This window comes from Oncorhynchus gorbuscha, linkage group LG02, assembly GCF_021184085.1.
Source record: "Oncorhynchus gorbuscha isolate QuinsamMale2020 ecotype Even-year linkage group LG02, OgorEven_v1.0, whole genome shotgun sequence".
NCBI lineage: Eukaryota > Metazoa > Chordata > Actinopteri > Salmoniformes > Salmonidae > Oncorhynchus > Oncorhynchus gorbuscha.
Window position 1 is genome coordinate 94,476,353 of NC_060174.1, and position 22,902 is coordinate 94,499,254.

Sequence of the window (22,902 nt, forward strand, 5' to 3'; positions counted from 1 at the left end):
CGCCTTCCAGTCAAATGCGAGGCAGTTGCCATACCAAGCGGTGATGCAGCCAGTCAAGATGCTCTCAATGGTGCAGCTGTATAACTTTTTGAGGTTCTGAGGGTCCATGCCAAATATTTTCAGCGCCCTGAGGTGCCTTCTTCACCTCTGTGTTGGTGTATTTGGACCATGATAGTTTATTAGGGATGTGGACACCGAGGAACATGAAGCTCTCCACTATAGACCCGTCAATGTGAATGGGGGCGTGCTCGGCCCTCCATTTCCTGTGGTCTACATCAGCTCCGTTGTCTTGCTCACATTGAGAGAGAGGTTGTTGTCCTGGCACCTCACTGCCAGGTCTCTGACCTCCCTATATGCTGTCTCATCGTCGTTGGTGATTAGTCCTTAGTCCTACCACTGTGTCGTCAGCAAACCTAATTATGGTGTTGGAGTCATGCTCGGCCACGCAGTCTTGGGTGAACAGGGAGTACAGGAGGGGACTAAACACGCACCCCATTGGGGCCCCTGTGTTGAGGGTCAGCATAGTGGATGTGTTGTGTCCCTGGTGTCAGAGTTATTTTCCAAGCCCAGCTGTGTAAACACCTTTTTAATTATCACAATTCAAATGTTATCTTCACTATAGTGAATTTCAGAGGGAACAGTATGTCATTTGCACATAATTACATTTTACTTTTAGAGGCAGTGTGTAGTGCGAAATCTCATTGTAGTATAATGTGTATCATATTGAAGGGGTATCAATGACTCTCAATTTATTTTATATATATATATATATATATATATATATGGTATTGGAATAGGGAAGCATATAGCTGTCAAAATCCAATTTTAAAATACATATTGAATAAATCCATATCATATTTGCTATATGCTTACATAATAGAATGTACCTTTATCAACTGAACCACGGTGAGAACATTGGTGTTGGCTTCCAATGACATCATATCTTATGTCCTTTCACTCAATGTCAGTAATGTATTATGGGGTCAACTAGTTTTCTCTTCGTAGTCAGGAAATGACTCTATGGCAGTGGTCGCCAACCATGGCCCTGAAGAGTGCAGGCTTTTTGTTCTAATCCAGCACTATGATGATAGCTTAGTAGGGTAATGTACATCTCATCAACATAATGGTTAGCTGAATCAGGTATGGTTGTGCTAGCCTGGGTGACAGTCTGTTTCTGCTCTCTTGCCAACAACCTATGGCCCGTTCCTGTAGGTTCATGCTCTACAACATCCGCAGAGTACGACCCTGCCTCACACAGGAAGCGGCGCAGGTCCTAATCCAGGCACTTGTCATCTCCCGTCTGGATTACTGCAACTCGCTGTTGGCTGGGCTCCCTGCCTGTGCCATTAAACCCCTTCAACTCATCCAGAACGCCGCAGCCCGTCTGGTGTTCAACCTTCCCAAGTTCTCTCACGTCACCCCGCTCCTCCGTTCTCTCCACTGGCTTCCAGTTGAAGCTCGCATCCGCTACAAGACCATGGTGCTTGCCTACGGAGCTGTGAGGGGAACGGCACCTCAGTACCTCCAGGCTCTGATCAGGCCCTACACCCAAACAAGGGCACTGCGTTCATCCACCTCTGGCCTGCTCGCCTCCCTACCACTGAGGAAGTACAGCTCCCGCTCAGCCCAGTCAAAACTGTTCGCTGCCCTGGCCCCCCCAATGGTGGAACAAACTCCCTCACGACGCCAGGACAGCGGAGTCAATCACCACCTTCCGGAGACACCTGAAACCCCACCTCTTTAAGGAATACCTAGGATAGGTTAAGTAATCCCTCTCACCCCACCCCCCCTAAGTTTTAGATGCACTATTGTTAAGTGACTGTCCCACTGGATGTCATAAGGTGAATGCACCAATTTGTAAGTCGCTCTGGATAAGAGCGTCTGCTAAATGACTTAAATGTAAATGTAAATGTAATGTAAATGGAATTGTCACGCCCACTTGAAACAGACTGGTAACCAGGCTACAGGTCAGCTCTCATATGACATGTAATGAGCATTTTCACCCTCACTCATTGGCTCAGCTAGAGCAACCTAGCTGCTTTCTTTGTCTAGCACATTCAATGAGAGAGATTCCTCTTGTCCAGATGGGATAAGGCAATGCGATGGGAATTGCGTCATCCGTGGATCTGTTGGGGCAGTATGCAAATTGTAGTGGGTCTAGTAAGGTGTAGCTTATATGATCCTTAACTAGCCTCTCAAAGAACTTCATGATGACAGAAGTGAGTGTTACGGGGACATAGTCATTTAGTTCAGTTACCTTTGCTTTCTTGGGTACAGGAACAATGGTGAACATCTTGAAGCAAGTGGGGACAACAGACTGGGATAGGGAGAATATGTTTATGAATATGTTCATAAACTTCAGCCAGTTGGTCTGCACATGCTCTGAGGACCCGGAAAGGGATGCCATCTGTGCATGCAGCCTTGCGAGGGTTAACACGCCTAAAGGCATAGCTAGACTATTTGTACTCGTCCATGTTCCCAGTCACCTTGCCGTGGTTAAATGCAGTGGTTTTGCGCTTTCAGTTTTGCTCAATACTGTCATCTATCCACGTTTTGGTTTGGGTAAGTTCTAATCATCACAGTAGGAACAACATCCTCTAGGCCCTTCCTGATGAACTGAGTCAATGTTATTCTCAGAGGCAACCCGGAACATATCCCAGTCCACGTAATCAAAACTTGAAGCATAGATTCTGATTGGTCAGACCAACATTGAACAGTCCTTACCACAGGAACTTCCTGTTTAAGTTTATGCCTATAGGAAGGGAGGAGCAGAATGGGGAAAGGGACAGGGAAAAGGGGATACCTAGTCAGTTGTACAACTGAATGCATTCAACAGAAATGTGTCTTCCACATTTAACCCAACACCTCTGAATCAGAGAGGTGCGGGGGCTGCCTTCATTGATGTCCATGTCATCGGAGCCCAGGGTACAGGTGTTGTTGGGGGTTAACTTATTTGCTCAAGGGCAGAATGGCAGATTTCGAACCAACGTTCTTAACCGCTAAGCTACCTGAGCCTTGATCTGATTTGCAGAAGGGAGTGCGTGGGAGGGTTTTGTAGCCGTGCTGGAAGGAGGAATAGCAATGGTCAAGAGTTCTCGATGAGTGAGTAGTGCAGCCGATGTGTTAACTTTGGGAGAGTTTTCCTCAGAATTGCTTTATTAAAGTCCTCAGCTACAATAAATGCAGCCTCAGGATATGCGGTTTCCAGTTTGCACAAAGTCCGCTGTAGTTCTTTGAGAGCTGTCGCGGTGTCGGCTTTAGGGGCGAATAATCACTGCAGTGTCATGGGAAGTAACTTCAGAGCAGCTCGTAAATGAATCAAGAGTTTAAGTCATATTTAATTACTTTTTAAAGATGGCTTGAATCATTTAGAGAGAAAATAATCACTTAGGGAGATGAAATGTAGGAGAGGGAGGGACATGGAGTAATGCTTTACTGCAGTTAAGGGTGTAACTCGAGGCAATTTCTGTTTAAAACGTTTTAGTGGTTCACATGATTTGGAGTTATACTGTGTGCTTAAAAATCCTGTATGACATACAAAACACATGGGATACACTTAAGATGAACTGAGTTACATCCAAACTTTACTTCAACAACATTGGAAATGAGTTAAGGTTTTGTGCTCTCGGTCGGGCTGCCCTCTTGTATCCGCTTGTTTTCTTTGTAAACTGAACTCTTGTATCATGTCTTTACTAACAGTGATGCCAACATGACACGTGGCCTTGAACCCTACCAGACTAGCATAATCAAATGAATGAAGAAGTCATCCTCTTATTGTGCCATTATGTAACAAGCTTTAGACATGCACAGGGTGAGCATGGCTTGGGCTTATTCTATAGCTTGTGTGTGTCTACGTGTGTGCAAATGAACTGGGCTAATGTCATGCATGCGCTGGATGAAAGGACCTGTGTGTGGGTTTAGGAGTCACTCAAGTGAGACAACACCGGCTCAATGGGCACGTTTCCTCTGCACACACACACACACACACACCTCACAGCCACTGTGTGTATAATCCCTGAGATCAAATTGCTGTTAACCCTATAGAGGTCAAAACTATAAAGGCTCTGGCCCTATATCTTCTGTGTTATGTGATTACCACTCCAAGTACACCAATCAACACCACTTCCATTCAAGAGGCATGGAGAAATCACTGTGGGGAAGGGTCACCAAACTTTAGTCCCCCAATCCTGACAGGCTTTTGTTCCAGACCAGCACTACCTGTCGTACTACTACCCCGATAACCCTCAAATTAGTGAATGTATTCATCCCCCTCTCTAACATCTTTACCCTCCCTCTTCTCTCCCCTCCTCCTCATTCCCCTCCTCCTCCCACTCTTCCCTAATTCCCCTCCTCCTCTCCCCTCAGCAGTTAAAGTTCCTGAGAGCACAAAGACTGACTCAGTCTTACTAGAGAGAGAGATGGGGGGGGGGGGTGAGACTGACAGCCCAGGGTGGTATGTTCACATCCCCTGTCCCCTGTCCCCCCCCCCCCCTCTTCCCTGAGGGTGTTGGACTGACCCTGGCCTGAGTGACGGGCCTGCTCCCTGTCTGACAGGTCGCTCAACTATGGACCCCTGGAAGGGGGAGAGGGAGGGGGAAGGGAGAGGCCACTAGGGCTATAGAAAGAGTTTTTGTTTTTCGAGCTGGCGTTTTGTCAGGGTGATTGACACTCACAGGCTGAACGGAAAAAGACTCATTCGTGATGACAAGATGCATGGTGTGCAGGGACTAGTGGTGATTGTGTACCCTGTTCCTCCCTCATTTTCCCCCTCTTTCATGTTGTCTTGATCTCTTTCTCTCCCTCTCTTTCTTTCAACTCAGTTTATTTTCAACGTATTGGTATGGAAAGTAAGGGCACTTACATTCAGTGGTGGTAAAAGTACCCAATTTTCATAAAAGTAAAGATACTTTAATAGAAAATTAATCAAGTAAAAGTGAAAGTCAGGCATGTAAAATACTACTTGAGTAAATGTCTAAAAGTATTTGGTTTAAAATATACTTATCAAAAGTATAAGTCATTTCAAATTCCTTATATTAAGCAAACCAGGCGGCACCATTTTCCTGTTTTTGATTTATTTATGGAGAGACAGGGGCTCCAACACTCAGACATCATTTACAAATGAAGCCTGTGTTTTTAGTGACTCCACCAGATCAGAGGCAGTAGGGATGACCAGGGATGTTATTTTTAATAAGTGTGTGAAATGGACCATTTTCCTGTTCTGCTAAGCTTGCAAAATGTAACTACTACTTTTGGTTGTCAAGGAAAATGTATGGAGTAAAAAGTACAATGTTTTCTTAAAGAATCTTTATTTATTTAATCTTTATTTAATGTCAGTTAAGAACAAATTCTTATTTACAATGACGGCCTACCCCGGACAAACCCTAAACCAGACGACACTGGGTCAATTGTGCGCCACCCTATGGGACTTCCAATCACGGCCATTTGTGATACAGCCTGGAATTGAACCTCGGTCTGTAGTGACGCCTCTAGCACTGAGATGCAGTGCCTTACACCACTCGGGAGCCCACTCGGGAATGTAGGGAAGTAAAAGTAGTCAAAAATATAAATACCCCAAAAAACTACTTTCAAGTATTTTTAGTGAAGTACTTTACATCACTGCTTACACTGTCAAAGCAAACATAAAACAAGGATGGCTGAGTAAGACAAATCTTATCCTTTTCTCTCCCTGTTATCTATCTCTTTCTCCACTCTCTCTGTCTCTCTCTCTCTCTCTCCCCACAACTCTTCCCATCTTCCCACCTTTCTCCTTCCCCCTCTTTCCAGTAAGTTCACCATTATGTCATGGACAGGTCAGCATGTCTGTGTTTTTAACCCAGAGCTTCCCTGCCTTTATATGGTATTTTTTACTGGGTGAGAAGCCCTGATTTACACAGGGAAAACCATTGAGTAAGGCTATGGGTTGTTAGGGAGTTAGTTTGTTCTGAGCTGCACTGTGGAACCCCCCCCCCCTCCCTTTCCATCAGATGTTTCACAGCAGGCTCCCCCAGCGAGTCTAGTGTGTCTGCATTTGTTTGGGTGGGGGACTCAAAATATGTTTGAGTTTTTCAATCAGTTTGTGGGTTTTCGGTGTGTGAGTTTTAATTCGAAGTGTACAATTTGTGTGCAGGTGTGCTTTGTCAGTGTCAGCTTGTGTGCCCACACACAGACGTCTCAGCGTTATTCCCAGAGTTCTCCTCTCTCCTCTGAATTACTGTAAATATGGAACTTTCTCTACCACATGACCAGCAGGCTTTTCTACCCTCTCAGCTAGTCAAACCACGGCCGACGTTATAAGCCAGCAGAGTGTGTGTGTAACTCTGTACACCTCTATAGCACAGGAGGCTGCTGAGGGGAGAATGTCTCCTAATAATGGCTGGAATGGAGTAAATAGAATGGTATCAAATACATGGACACCATATGTTTACTTTGTTCGATACCATTCTGTTTATTCCATTCCAGACATTACTATAAGCTCGTCCTCCCCAATTACGGTGCCACCGTTCTCTTATTTTCCATCTCTCACTCTGTCTACCTTTTATCTCCCCCTTCTCTTTGTCTCTCTCTCTCCTTTCTCTCTCTCTCTCCTTCTGTCTGTAATATATTCGGTTCTTCACGTCAGCTGAGGGCTGTTGTTTTGACAGCTTTAACCTTCTCTAAAGCCGACGCTGTTCCTATCCTTCACTAGCCATTTGAGATTGTGTGTGTGTGTGTGTGTGTGTGTGTGTGTGTGTGTGTGTGTGTGTGTGTGTGTGTGTGTGTGTGTGTGTGTGTGTGTGTGTAGAACATCCAAATACAGTCTCTAACCCTGATTCTATGTCCCTCATTGTGTTCCAGAGCAGTCTACAGTGTACTCCATGTGGTCTGATGGCATCTCTGGAGCAGCAGGTTGGGGAGCTGAGGATGGATACAGAGGATAATGCGGTGGAGGCCTCTACTGAGCTGATGGACATTTGGCCCGGCTCAGGTAACACAACACTGCACAAATTGGACCCTTAAGTAGGGAGGGTTGCAAAATTCCCAGGTTTTCCAGATATTTTGGTGGGAAGATTCCTGGAATTAGCTGGCAATAAGCAGTAAATATGGGAAACCTTCCTTTGGGAATTCTGGAGAAAATGTTTTGGGGGAGTTACCAGAATTTTGCAACCTTGCCATTGGTTCAATCTATCATACAGTATTTCTGCTATACACAGCGTAGCAATATTCGGTAGTATGACTGTTTGGTGTTGGAGAAAGCAGTGTTGTACTACCTGAGTCTCGGACTCAAGTCACTATTTTCATGATTTGTGACTCGACTCTGACTCAACCAGTTGTGATTTTTCTGTCATAAAGCCTTTCTCCCTTGCATAAGTCAACATGCTAGATAGCTGATAAGGCTAGCTGCTAGTACAGTGGCTAACATTCTACATGACAAAATATAGTTTAAAATATTTTTAGACCTCATCCTAGAGAACCGGGACTCAACTCTGGACTCAAGTCAAGGGCTTGAGCCTGCTCTAGTTCCAGGCCTTTATGCTGTAGTTCCATCAGAGAGTCGTCACTGAGGCCCATTTTAGTTACTCTCCTTGGCTCAGAGGCTGACATCATTATATGAGGTGGTTTGGTAGCCTGGCAGGAACAATTGCAGGCAGACGCGTCGGCGCCATTTTAGAATGGTTAACTTAAATGACCCCACAGTAGGCCCATTACTGCTCCGTACAGATGTTGGATCTTAATTTGATCACTCTTTTGTTGCAGATAATTTTCCTGGATAGAAGGAAATGCAAACTTGTAGTGTATTTGAGTTTCGAAAAGGGTTCAAAAGTTTGCCATTTCCGACCATGAAATTTCAGACTTAATTTTCCCTAATGAAAAATGTATCAACCCCTACAAAATGTGTATGAATTATAATCCACATAATTATTACTATTTCCTGTTGCTGCAGTATTATTTTCCTTCTGTAGCAAACTGGCTCAAATAAAGATCCTACATCTGTATAGCTATCTCACCCCTATCTCACCTCATTCTTACTGTATTGTACTGTATATTTCACGCTAGTCTTTTTGGAGAAAGACCCAAAGTCATATGTGATATAGCGGGATTTGCCGAGGGCTGCGTAGGTCTTGTGCTTTATCAAATCAAATCAAAATCAAATCAAATTTTATTTGTCACGTACACATGGTTAGCAGATGTTAATGCGAGTGTAGCGAAATGCTTGTGCTTCTAGTTCGACAATGCAGTGATAACCAACAAGTAATCTAACTAACAATTCCAAAACTACTGTCTTATACACAGTATAAGGGGATAAGGAATATGTACATAAGGATATATGAATGAGTGATGGTACAGAGCAGCATACAGTAGATGGTATCGAGTACAGTATATACATATGAGATGAGTGTGTAGACAAAGTAAACAAAGTGGCATAGTTAAAGTGGCTAGTGATACATGTATTACATAAGGATGCAGTCGATGATGTAGAGTACAGTATATACATATGCATATGAGATGAATAATGTAGGGTAAGTAACATTATATAAGGTAGCATTGTTTAAAGTGGCTAGTGATATATTTACATAATTTCCCATCAATTCCCATTATTAAAATGGCTGGAGTTGGGTCATTGTCAATGACAGTGTGTTGGCAGCAGCCACTCAATGTTAGTGGTGGCTGTTTAACAGTCTGATGGCCTTGAGATAGAAGCTGTTTTTCAGTCTCTCGGTCCCAGCTTTGATGCACCTGTACTGACCTCGCCTTCTGGATGATAGCGGGGTGAACAGGCAGTGGCTCGGGTGGTTGATGTCCTTGATGATCTTTATGGCCTTCCTGTAACATCGGGTGGTGTAGGTGTCCTGGAGGGCAGGTAGTTTGCCCCCGGTGATGCGTTGTGCAGTCCTCACTACCCTCTGGAGAGCCTTACGGTTGAGGGCGGAGCAGTTGCCGTACCAGGCGGTGATATAGCCCGCCAGGATGCTCTCGATTGTGCATCTGTAGAAGTTTGTGAGTGCTTTTGGTGACAAGCCGAATTTCTTCAGCCTCCTGAGGTTGAAGAGGCGCTGCTGCGCCTTCTTCACGACGCTGTCAGTGTGAGTGGACAAATTCAGTTTGTCTGTGATGTGTATGCCGAGGAACTTAAAACTAGCTACCCTCTCCACTACTGTTCCATCGATGTGGATAGGGGGGTGTTCCCTCTGCTGTTTCCTGAAGTCCACAATCATCTCCTTAGTTTTGTTGACGTTGAGTGTGAGGTTATTTTCCTGACACCACACTCCGAGGGCCCTCACCTCCTCCCTGTAGGCAGTCTCGTCGTTGTTGGTAATCAAGCCTACCACTGTTGTGTCGTCCGCAAACTTGATGATTGAGTTGGAGGCGTGCGTGGCCACGCAGTCGTGGGTGAACAGGGAGTACAGGAGAGGGCTCAGAACGCACCCTTGTGGGGCCCCCGTGTTGAGGATCAGCGGGGAGGAGATGTTGTTGCCTACCCTCACCACCTGGGGGCGGCCCGTCAGGAAGTCCAGTACCCAGTTGCACAGGGCGGGGTCGAGGCCCAGGGTCTCGAGCTTGATGATGAGCTTGGAGGGTACTATGGTGTTGAATGCCGAGGTGTAGTCGAACAGCATTCTCACATAGGTATTCCTTTTGTCCAGGTGGGTTAGGGCAGTGTGCAGTGTGGTTGAGATTGCATCGTCTGTGGACCTATTTGGGCGGTAAGCAAATTGGAGTGGGTCTAGGGTGTCAGGTAGGGTGGAGGTGATATGGTCCTTGACTAGTCTCTCAAAGCACTTCATGATGACGGAAGTGAGTGCTACGGGGCGGTAGTCGTTTAGCTCAGTTACCTTAGCTTTCTTGGGAACAGGAACAATGGTGGCCCTCTTGAAGCATGTGGGAACAGCAGACAGGTATAGGGATTGATTGAATATGTCCGTAAACACACCGGCCAGCTGGTCTGCGCATGAATCAGTGCAGGAAATGTTTCCAAAGCCCACATTAAACTGATAAATGGATTCCATTTTCAGAGGAGCATTTTTGCTAGGAGTTGAAAACTACTTGGCTTGGAGAGTTGTGAGCCATCCAATGAAAATGTACTTTCGGCTCCCAGAGTTTTAAATCCATGGCTAATGTTGTGCCATTTACCTCAAAATATACACAGATGGCTGGCTATTTGGAGATTGAGGGTGGCATGTTGAAAAAACGCTTTGAGAAACCTTCACAGATGAAGAAAAGGAAACCTTGAGAGGCATCAAATGCCTTTAGGAATGGCTAAATGACTAACGTGCCATTCGCTTTCAATGTGAAAAACAACACAGTATATCTGCCTTAGAAAAAGACTAAATGAACTGGAAAAACACTAGACTCTCCTACATTCCAAGCTAGGCTAGTAATGATGTGCTACCAGTCCTCTCTTCATAACTGAATGTTCCTCAGCTACAGTCAAATGAAAGAGATGCTGTGTAAGTCTTTTAAGAGTGGATACTCTTCTGTAGTTATTTTCGGGACCCAATTGTACTTACTTGCTTACTATACTTTTATTATTTCACAGTAACATAACCTTTAAAAAATGCACAAACCTAAAATGACTCTTAGTGGCATGCAGAGAAAGACCATAACAAATGAAAAAAGAAAAAGCTCACTACTACACTAAAGAGATTACAATGAAATCTAGAGTGAGTGGCCAATATAATATAAGGGGGACCCACCCGTCTACGGCCGACGAAGTCACACAAGTGAAGGTGGATATAAGTTAACATGGCAGACTCTTTCATAAGAAAAGTAAGCAAGAGACTGTATGCATACCCAATGACTGTAGAAACAACCAGAAACAACCAGTAGACCTTACAGTGAAATGCTTACTTACAGGCTCTAACCAACAGTGCAAAAAAAGGTATTAGGTGAACAGTAAAAAGACAGTGAAAAATAACAGTAGCGAGGCTATATAAAGTAGCGAGGCTATATAAAGTAGCGAGGCTATAACAGTAGTGAGGCTATATACAGGCACAGGTTAGTCAGGCTGATTGAGGTAGTATGTACATGTAGATATGGTTAAAGTGACTATGCATATATGATGAACAGAGAGTAGCAGTAGCGTACAAGAGGGGGTGGTGGCTGGCGGGACACAATGCAGATAGCCTAGTTAGCCAATGTGCGGGAAAACTGGTTGGTCGGGCCAAATGAGGTAATATGTACATGAATGTATTATTAAAGTATGCATATATGCATACTATGCATATATGATAAACGGAGAGTAGCAGCAGCGTAAAAGAGGGGTTGGGGGAGGCACAGTGTTGTATTGTGCTTTTATTTTCTGGACACTATACTACAAAAAAGTGCTATTTTGTTTAGATAGATCCATGTCCCAGGCCATCTGTTTTGTAGATCCAGCTATGCCACTATCTAAAATGAATGAAATTTGCTGATTTGCTATGCATATTCCATTCATTTGGGGTTGATCCACACAACCAATGTATACCTTTATTTAGCCAGGTACTGGATCTTCTATGATAATAACCTGGTTGGTCAAGAAATCAGGCATGGGATGTGAACATATCTTGGCATTAGACCCCTTATGAGATGTCTGCATCCCACATGGCACCCTATTTCATACATAGTGCACTAAATAGGGCATAGGGTGCCATTGTGGACACATGCAGTGTGTTGTACAAGGCAGTGGTTTCCAAACTGTGGGGCAATACACCTCTGGCCTCCCCCCGAGAAAGGAACCCAGTCTGGCTTTAAACTTATTCTTGAAAGTGGGAATAGTAGAATGCACAAGGTGAAATTTCGATATTGGGTAGTACATCATCAGTTTTCCTCTTGTTGTACCAATTAGCCTGAGGCTAGCCCGGACAGGGCTCCTGTGCTACCACCGAAGCCCACTCCTGGGCTACAATATCCGAACCCTTCTACTGCTGGTACGGGGCACGGAACCCCGCCGATCCTCTATGACTGGAATTACTGACATAATCTGCCCGAGGATTCCAACAGGTCCCTCAGGCACGACACCCGCTGAAGGCCCATTCTGCTAAACGGCTAGGCCTGCTAGCTACCTAGAGCTACTTGGAACCCTACCCTACTAACTGCTTGCTTGACTGCCTCGGTCTGCTAACTGCTAGCCCCTGCTAACTGCTTGCTTGCTAACCCGGTCTGCTAACTGCTATCTTGTTTAGCCTCTGCCTATTAACTGTTAGTGTGTTAGCATCGGCCTGCTAACTGTCTGAATCGCCATGTCCCCAGTCAGCCCAACCACTCACTGGACCCATATGTTTACTTGGCTACGCATTCCTCTCTCTAATATCAATATTCCTCGTCCATTACTGTCCTGGTTAGTGATTACTGTCTTATTTCACTGTAGAGCCTCTAGCCCTGCTCAATATGCCTTAACCAACCATGCTGTTCCACCTCCTGTATATGCGATGACATCACCTGGTTTAAACGTCTCTAGAGACGATATCTTTCATGATTACTCAATGCCTAGGTTTAACTCCAATGTACTCACATCCTACCTTACCTTTGTCTGTACATTATGCCTTGAATCTTTGCTATCGTGCCCAGAAACCTGCTACTTTTACTCTCTGTTCCAAACGTGCTAGACGGCCAGTTCGTATAGTATTTAGCCGTACCCTTATCCTACTTCTCCTCTGTTCCTCTGGTGATGTAGAGATTAATCCAGGTCCTGCAGTGCCTAGCTCCACTCCCACTCCCCAGGTACTCTCATGTGTTGACTTCTGTAACCGTAAAAGCCTTGGTTTCATGCATGTTAACGTTAGAAGCCTACTCCCTAAGTTTGTTTTACTCACTGCTTTAGCACACTCTGCCGACCCGGATGTCTTAGCTGTGTCTGAATCCTGGCTTAGGAAAACCACAAAACCCTGAAATCTCCATTGCTAACTGTAAAATGTTCCTCCCAAGATAGAACTACCATTGGGGGTGGTGTTGCAATCCACTGCAAAGAGAGCCTGCAGAGTTCTCTATTACTATCCAAGTCTGTACCCAAACAATTCGAGCTTCTACTTCTAAAAATTAACCTTTCCAGAAACAAGTCTCTCACTGTTGCCGCTTGCTATAGACCTCCCTCTGCCCCCAGCTGTGCCCTCGATACCATATGTGAATTGATTGCCCCCCATCTATCTTCTGAGCTCGTGCTGCTAGGTGACCTCTACTGGGACATGCTTAACACCCCGGCCATCCTACAATCCAAGCTTGATGCCCTCAGTCTCACACAAATTATCAATGAACCTACCATGTACAACTCCAAATCCGTAAATACAGGCATCCTCATAGATGTCATCCGAACTAACTCTCCCTCCAAATACACATCTGCTGTTTTCAATCAAGATATCAGCGACCACTGCCTCATTGCCTGCATCCGTAATGGGTCTGCGACCAAACGACCACCTCTCATCACTGTCAAACGCTCCATAAAACACTTCTGCGAGCGGACCTTTCAAATCTTCCTGGCTGGGATATCCTGGATTGACATTGACCTCATCCCATCAGTAGATGATGCCTGGCTATTCTTTAAAAGTGCCTTCCTCGCCATCTTAAATAAGCATGCCCCATTCAAAAAAAATAATAACTAGGAATAGATGCAGTCCTTGGTTCACTCCAGACCTGTCTGCCCTTGACCAGCACAAAAACATCCTGTGGCATTCTGCATTAGCATCGAATATCCCCAGTGATATGCAACTTTTCAGGGAAATTAGGAACAAATATACACAGGCAGTTAGTAAAGCTAAGGCTAGCTTTTTCAAACAGAAATTTGCATCCTGTAGTACTAACTCAAAAAAGTTCTGGGACACTGTAAAGTCCATGGAGAATAAGAGCACCCCCTCCCACCTGCCCATTGCTATGAAGCTAGGAAACATTGTCACCACCAATAAATCCACTATAATTGAGAATTTCAATAAGCATTTCTCTACGGCTGGCCATGCTTTCCACCTGGCTACCCCTACACCGGTCAACTGCCCGGCACCCTCCACAGCAGTCCACCAAAGCCCCCACCATTTCTCCTTCACTCAAATCCAGAGAGCTGATGTTCTGAAAGAGCGGCAAAATCTGGACCCCTACAAATCAGCCGGGCTAGACAATCTGGACCCTCTCTTTCTAAATGTATCTGCCGAAATTGTTGCAACCCCTATTATTAGCCTGTTCAACCTCTCTTTCGTATTGCCTGAGAATCGCAAAGATTGGAAAGCTGCCACGGTCATCCCCCTCTTTAAAGGGGGTGACACTTTAGACCCAAACTTCTACAGACCTATATCTATCCTACCCTATCTAAGGTCTTCGAAAGCCAAATTAACAAACAGATTACCGACCATTTCGAATCCCACTGTACCTTCTCAGCTATGCAATCTGGTTTCAGAGCTGGTCATGGGTGCACCTCATCCACGCTCAAGGTTCTAAACGATATCATAACCGCCATCGATAAGAGACATTACTGTGCAGCCGTATTCATCGACCTGGTCAAGGCTTTCGACTCTGTCAATCACCACATTCTTATTGGCAGACTCGACAGCCTTGGTTTCTCAAATGATTGCCTCGCCTGGTTCACCAACTACTTCTCAGACAGAGTTCAGTGTGCCAAATCGGGGGGGCCTGTTGTCCAGATCTCTGGCAGGCTCTATGGGGGTGCCACAGGGTTCAATCCTCGGGCTGACTCTCTTCTCTGTTTACATCAATGATTTTTCTCTTGCTGCTGGTAATTCTCTGATACACCTCTACGCAGACGACAACATTCTGTATACTTCTGGCCCCTCTTTGTACACTGTTAACTAACCTCCAGACGAGCTTCAATGCCATACAACTCTCCTTCCGTGTCCTCCAACTGCTCTTAAATGCAAGTAAAACTAAATGCATGCTATTCAACCGATCACTGCCCGCACCTGCTCGCCTGTCCAGCATCACTACTTTGGACGGCTATCACTTAGAATACGTGGACAACTATAGGTGTCTGGTTAGACTGTAAACTCTCCTACCAGACTTGCATTAACCTCTTGATTCAAGCCATCCCGGATCCACGATCGTGAATACAGCCTCAAGCTCATTACCATAACGCAACATTAACTATTCATGAAAATCGCAAATGAAATTAAATAAATATGCTAGCTCTCAAGCTTAGCCTTTTGTTAACAACACTGTCATCTCAGATTTTCAAAATATGCTTTTCAACCATAGCAAAACAAGCATTTGTGTAAGAGTATTGATAGCTAGCATAGCATTAAGCCTAGCATTCAGCAGGCAACATTTTCACAAAAACAAGAAAAGCATTCAAATAAAATAATTTACCTTTGAAGAACGTCAGATGTTTTCAATGAGGAGACTCTCAGTTAGATAGCAAATGTTCAGTTTTTCCAAAAATATTATTTGTTTAGGACAAATTGCTCCGTTTTGTTCATCACGTTTGGCTACCAAAAAAAATAAAAAATTCAGTCATCAAAACGCCGAACTTTTTTCCAAATTAACTCCATAATATCGACTGAAACATGGTAAACATTGTTTAGAATCAATCCTCAAGGTGTTTTTCACATATCTCTTCGATGATATATAGTTTGTGGAAGTCTGCTCTCTCCTCTGAATCACATGGAAGAATGCTTGCAGCTGGAGATTACGCACCAATTTCGACAAAGGACACCGGGCGGACACCTGGTAAATGTAGTCTCTTATGGCCAATCTTCCAATGATATGCCTACAAACACGTCACAATGCTGCAGACACCTTGGGGAAACGGCAGAAAGTGTAGGCTCGTTCAGGGCGCATTCACAGCCATATAAGAGGACAATGGAAAACAGCGCCTCAAATTTTGCTCATTTCCTTTTTGAAGTTTCATCTTGGTTTCGCCTGTAGCATCAGTTCTGTGGCACTCACAGATAATATCTTTGCAGTTTTGGAAACGTCAGTGTTTTCTTTCCAAAGCTGTCAATTATATGCATAGTCAAGCATCTTTTCATGACAAAATATCTTGTTTAAAACGGGAACGTTTTTTCATCCAAAAATGAAATAATGCCCCTAGTGTTCCAAGAGGTTAAATCCAAAATTAAATCTAGAATCGGCTTCCTATATCACAACAAGGCATCCCTCACTCATGCTGCCAAACATACCCTCGTAAAACTGACCATCCTACCGATCATTGACTTCGGTGATGTCATCTATTAAATTGCCTCCAACACTCTACTCAACAAACTGGATGTAGTCAATCACAGTGCCATCCGTTTTGTCACCAAAGCCCCATACACTACCAACCATTGCGACCTGTACGCTCTCGTTGGTTGTCCCTCGCTTCATACTCATCGCCAAACTCACTGGCTACAGGTTATCTACAAGTCTCTGCTAGGTAAAGCTCCGCCTTATCTCAGCTTACTGGTCACCATAGCAGCACCCACCCGTAGCACGGGCACCAGCAGGTATATCTCACTTGTCACCCCCAAAGCCAATTCCTCCTTTGGTCGTCTTTCCTTCCAGTTCTCTGCTGCCAATGACTGGAACGAACTGCAAAAATCTCTGAAGCTGGAGACTCATATCTCCCTCACTAGCTTTAAGCTCCAGCTGTCAGAGCAGCTCACAGATCACTGCACCTGTACATAGCCCATCTGTAAACAGTCCATCTATCTACCTACCTCATCCCCATACTTATCATATTTATTTATCCTGCTCCTTTGCACCCCAGTATCTCTACTTGCACATTTGTCTTCTGCACATCTACCATTCCAGTGTTTAATTGCTATATTGTAATTACTTTGCCACTATGGCCTACTTATTGCCTTAACTCCCTTATCTTACCTCATTTGCACTCACTGTATATATACTTTTTGTTTTCTTTTGTTCTACTGTATTATTGACTGTATGTTTTGTTTATTCCATGTGTAACTCTGTGTTGTTGTATGTGTCGAATAACTATGCTTTATCTTGGCCAGGTCGCAATTGCAAATGAGAACTTGTTCTCAACTAGCCTACCTGGTTAAATAAAGGTGAAATAAAAATAAAAGGAGGGGCGTGACTGGTCGGCAGCTGGGGCGCGGGTGTCCCCTACCCCCCAAAAGAAGGAACCCAGTCCGGCTTTCAACTTACTCTTGAAAGTGGGAATAGTAGAATGCACAAGGTGAAATTTCGATATTGGGTAGTACATCATCAGTTTTCCTCTTGTCGTATCAGTAATTGCATACCTTAGAGCAGGGATCATCAACTAGATTCAGCCGAGGGTACTTTTTTTTATTGAGCAGATGGTTGGGGGGCCAGAATATAATTAGCAAATTGACCGCGAGAGTTGGAAACAGATATTATTTGACTAAAATATAATAATTTCAAACCTTGCTTACATTTGTATATGATCACATCTCTCTATTATGCCTAGGAATACTTGGGAACAGTTCCTCAATGCTGGAAGGGGGCCAGAGTGAAAAAGTTTGGGAACCCCTGGTTAAAGAGGGGACTGCCTGTGCCCAGTGACATTGATAAATTAGGGTACTGGGTGTACTGGTGGAGGAGTGAAAGGAGAGACTGGTTGTTCATGTTTTGATGTGAAATGGCATCAGTGGACTGTCTTGTGGTGATTATGCAGGGGCCTAGATTATAGTCATGGGATTAAGACAAGGCTGCTCTGTACAGACTCAGTCGGAGAGAGAAAGACACCCACTGTAGCATGTTAGAGACACACACGCCACACACACACTTACAGTCTCTCTCTCGCGCTCTCTCGCGCTCTCTCGCGCTCTCTCGCGCTCTCTCGCGCTCTCTCGCGCTCTCTCGCGCTCTCTCGCGCTCTCTCGCGCTCTCTCGCGCTCTCTCGCGCTCTCTCATACGCTCTCTCATACGCATCTCTACATACATACATACATACTCTCTACATACATACATACATACATACATACATCATACATACATACATACATACATACATACATACATACATACATACATACATACATACATACATACATACATACATACATACATACATACATACATACATACATACATACATACATACATACATACATACATACATACATACATACATACATACATACATACATGCAGAGACTCTCAAAGATACATCATACATACATACATACAGACATACATACATACATACATACATACATACATACATACATACATACATACATACATACATACATACATACATACATACATACATACATACATACATACATACATACATACATACATACATACATACATACATACATACATACATACATACATACATGCAGAGAGACTCTCAAAGACACATACATACATGCATACATACATACATGCAGAGAGACTCTCAAAGACACATACATACATGCATACATACATACATGCAGAGAGACTCTCAAAGACACATACATACATGCATACATACATACATGCAGAGAGACTCTCAAAGACACATACATACATGCATACATACATACATGCAGAGAGACTCTCAAAGACACATACATACATGCATACATACATACATGCAGAGAGACTCTCAAAGACACATACATACATGCATACATACATACATGCAGAGAGACTCTCAAAGACACATACATACATGCATACATACATACATGCAGAGAGACTCTCAAAGACACATACATACATGCATACATACATACATGCATACATACATACATACATACATACATACATACATACATACATACATACATACATACATACATACATACATACATACATACATACATACATACATACATACATACATACATACATACATACATACATACATACATACATACATACATACATACATACATACATACATACATACATACATACATACATACATACATACATACATACATACAGGCAGAGAGACTCTCAAAGACACATACATACATACATACATACATATGTACATACATACATCCAGGCAGAGAGACTCTCAAAGACACACACATACTGTACATACATACATCCAGGCAGAGAGACTCTCAAAGACACACACATACTGTACATACATACATCCAGGCAGAGAGACTCTCAAAGACACACACATACTGTACATACATACATCCAGGCAGAGAGACTCTCAAAGACACACACATACTGTACATACATACATCCAGGCAGAGAGACTCTCAAAGACACACACATACTGTACATAGACACTGTTAGAGTGCATTTTACCCAGTCTGGCCGTGGCTGTGCTAAGCTGACGTTCCTAAAAGGAATGCGTCCCTATGGGATGCAGCAGACTAGTTTAGGGAAAACAGATGGCGTGTCCCAAATCGCACCCTATTCCCTTTATTGTGCACTGCTTTTGACCAGAACCCTATGGGCCCTTGTCAAAAGTAGTGCCCTCAAAATGAAATAGGGTGCCATTTGGGACACACACCAGACTTCAGTTTGATGTACAGTAGAGTAGATCCCTGGTGGTCAACCTCTTGTTACCTCAGCTGCTCATTCTATCTGAAGGATTCAACAGAACACTGTCTACGCCCCAAAGGGCACCCTGTTCCTTATATAGTGCAGGACCCTGGTCAAAAGTAGTGCACTATGTAGGTAATGGGGTGCCATTTGGAACAGAGCCTGTGTTGTGTCTGTAACCGCCTGGTCATAATAAACAGTGTCTGCTGTTTTTGCAGCTGTGTATTGTACATACAGCTAGAGCTACGTCTGTGGTGCCTGGTGTATGTTTGCTCATTCACCTGAGTGGGTTTGTATACCTATTTCCCATAACGTGCTCCTTTTCAATGATAGTTTGTCAGCAATGCCAGACAATACTGTAAGTGCTACTGCAGGCTAGTGACTAGAGATGGCATTTCTTCAGAAGCGCCATAGCCCATTTGAGCATGGGTCTAATTTCATCTGGGATAAAGGTAAAGTCTCAGTTTTGTATAGAAAACCAAATTGGCAAAAACTATTGGTTTGAAATGAGCGTGGTTACACAATTTTGTGTCCTGACACACTCCAGCATCCTTTAGGCTGTAATAGATAGTGTGTTGGTCCCTCGAGTATACTGCATATTGCACTTTCACTTTAAATGTGTAGCCATAGCACTTTGAATTAATTATTTTGTGTAGTTTGTGTTTTCTTTTTGTATGTACGTCTTTTTGTATGTCTTTTTAAGCACTTGACCAAATAAAGTTGATCCGAATGACAAAATCTCACTGTAGATGCATCATTAGCTTATGTCTGTGGGTTCTCCATGTCTGTGGGTTCTCTTGTCTGTGGTGGTGTTCTCTGCTTTGTCTGATTATAACTGTGTTATTGGTTCTGTTTTCCAGGGGAATTCTTCGTGGCCAATCGGGAAGGACAGCCAGAATCCGGGTCCCGCCCCACAGTCCCCCTCCCCTTCTCGGCCCCCTACCCCTCCCTGGAAGGCATCGCCGAGGGGGCCGGCGAGGGGGAAGACAAGGCCTGGGCCTGGGACCACAGCTCAGGGCCAGGAGGGCTGGATGTGGAGGGGGAGCCCACGGAGGAAGACTACCGTCAGGCCCAGCGTGTTGAGACATATATCCTGAGCCTGATCCAGCGGCGTGCCCTGTCCCCTCGGCCCTGCAAGCCCCGCACCGCCATTACCGTGGCCCGCCAGAGCAGCCTCTGCCGCAAGGACCCCCTGCCTCCACCACCCGCTGCCTCCATCCCTGAGCACCACCCCCACCACCACCAAGCCGCTGGTCCCCCTCCTTCCGAGGGTCCCCCTGCATCCTGGGCCTGCCACAGCCTGGACCAGGAGCCATACGCATGCATTGCCTTACTCCCCAATGACTCCCCTCTCCACCATCACCACCCTCACCCTCACTACCCCCAACCAAGGCCCAGACAGTCCTTGGCCAACACCCGCTCTGCCTCCCTGGACTCCCCCTGCAGCATACCTCCATCCCAGGGCCCAAGCAGCCACGAGCCCGACTCACCACATCCCTACCACCACGGCTACCCGGCCCCTCCCCCGCCCCGTTCGCCTCCCTCGCCAGACGAGCAGCTGGTCAACGCCCAGTACATCCCTGCCCAACCTCTCCGGGCCCCCACCACCAGGGCCTCCGCACACTCCCACTCCCACAGGGGGGCCCCTGGGGGACCCAAACCCAGCCGGGGCGCCTATTCTCCAGAGAGGGGTTCTCAACAGCAGCCGGCCCCACAGCAGCTGCAGCAAGCCAAGTCTAAAGCCATCCCCAAGAAGTGTCGCTTTAGCGAGGAGAGGGAAGGGGAGAGGGACAAGGAGAGGGAGAGAGACAGAGACAGAGAGAGGGAGCGGGAGCGGCCAGTAGGCTCCAAGAAGCCTGGAAGACGAGCCTGCAGGTCCCAGTCTGAGAACAGCCTCAATGGGCAACGGGGCGTCCCTGAACGCAAGTACAGCACGGTGGAGAGAGACGGGGGAGGATCAGGGTCAGGAAGCGGCCGCGGAAGCCAGTCCAAGGGGAAGAGGCCCCAGCCGGGCAGCACAGGCTACCGCCGCTGGCGCTCCACCCTTGAGCTCAGCCAGGATGAAGCTGAGCAGCCTCCACAGCCGCCCCCAGCTGACCAGGGCTCCAGGCGCACCCGCAAACCCCGGCCTCCTCCTCCACCTTATGCCTACATCAACCCACACCCGCATCATCACCCCCATCTGGAGTACCTGGACCGAGAGCTCGCAACCCTGTGTCAGCCCGAGGAGCGCTACCCCCAACCTGGGCAGGGCGAGTCCGAGTCGAGCCTGAGTGAAGACTCGCCGGCCTCCAGCTCGCTGTCAAGTGACTCAGACGAGAGCGGAGGTCTGGTGTGGCCCCAGCAGCTCCCCCCTCAGCTCTCCTCCCCCCTGACGGCCACCGCTCCAGCTGGGGCCCCCCTGCAACCCAAAGCCTTCGTCAAGATCAAGGCCTCCCACGCGCTCAAGAAGAAGATCCTGCGCTTCCGCACGGGCTCCCTCAAAGTCATGACCACCGTTTAGAGTGCCGCACAGGACCCGTGCTTAGTAGTTGTGGGTTAAGACAATTTAGTGTCTCTCTCTATATGCACCTGGTTTCCTTTGAGGAGAAGCGCCGTCTGTTTTGAAGAGCCACAAGAACAGAAGACAGCAAATTTAACTCGCTGCACTGCCTAACTGTACATGCATACATAGACTCTTTTGGCTTTCAATGCATCCTTCACAGGCCTCAGATCTGCCATAAACCCTCCTGAACAAGCAAACAGAGTTGAGCCTGAGCTCTAAACTATGATCCCAGAGCTGTGAAGCTTTCGGCTATTGCTTGAACCCAGGCAGGCGGGGTCTAAGACAAAATAATATGCTATGGGGCTTGAGTTGGCCTTATTCCCCTTTCCCTCCCCCTGACAGAGAGTACTTTGAGCATGATATGTCCCGTCTTGTGACTCAGCATCAACGTGTCTGTAGTCTAGGTTGCGTTCCAGGCCACACTACTTTGCAGACATTGTATCAACCAATGGATACATGCCATTTTATTAACTGCAGAATGCAGTTGGGTATCAGACTGCTAAATCATGTGGTTAGCTGATACGTTAAACACCTATCTAGCTGGGACTTTGTCATATCTGGCAGGTGTATGCAATGTAGCCTGGAACGCTGCCCTCCTCTGCACATGACCACCTGTGTGGTGTGATTTACTCACCCCTGTATTTATGAATGTATTCTGTAAATAAAATGAGCTGGGACCATAGAACCTTAAGGGGACTACAGAGGTCTTGTCTCTCGACCACCGGCTGTCAATGTGTGTTTCATTGGACGGAGAGAGAGTGAAAGTGAGTGACTGGGTGTGTTTGCCTCTCTAGCTCTTTAAAGCTATCAAGCTGTGATGCATTATTAGTGTTGTTAGTGTTCCATCCTGATTCGCACCCAGGTTTACCGCGCAAAAGACCATGCATGGGCTGTGTCTGAAAACATTACTGGCTGTCAAATCCTTGATTTTTCTGTTTACTCAATTCCTCACCTTCCTCTCAAAGCTCTTTGGAGGAGAAGGCCCAAGGGGAGGGATCTTG

The 22,902-nt window shown here is 45.5% G+C and overlaps 1 protein-coding gene across 3 annotated transcripts in view; it reads left to right on the plus strand.

The window, feature by feature from the left end:
* Positions 1–22,622, plus strand: part of LOC124013393 (dapper 1-like) — a 49,401-nt gene extending 26,779 nt beyond the window's left edge. For all 3 annotated transcript variants that reach the window (XM_046327708.1, XM_046327727.1, XM_046327717.1), the window contains 2 exons: positions 6,835–6,964; positions 20,217–22,622. In XM_046327708.1, the coding sequence (XP_046183664.1) occupies positions 6,835–6,964; positions 20,217–21,859 (1,773 nt within the window). In that variant the 3' untranslated portion in view covers positions 21,860–22,622. The remainder of the gene's footprint in view (positions 1–6,834; positions 6,965–20,216) is intronic.
* Positions 22,623–22,902: the final 280 nt, after the last annotated feature.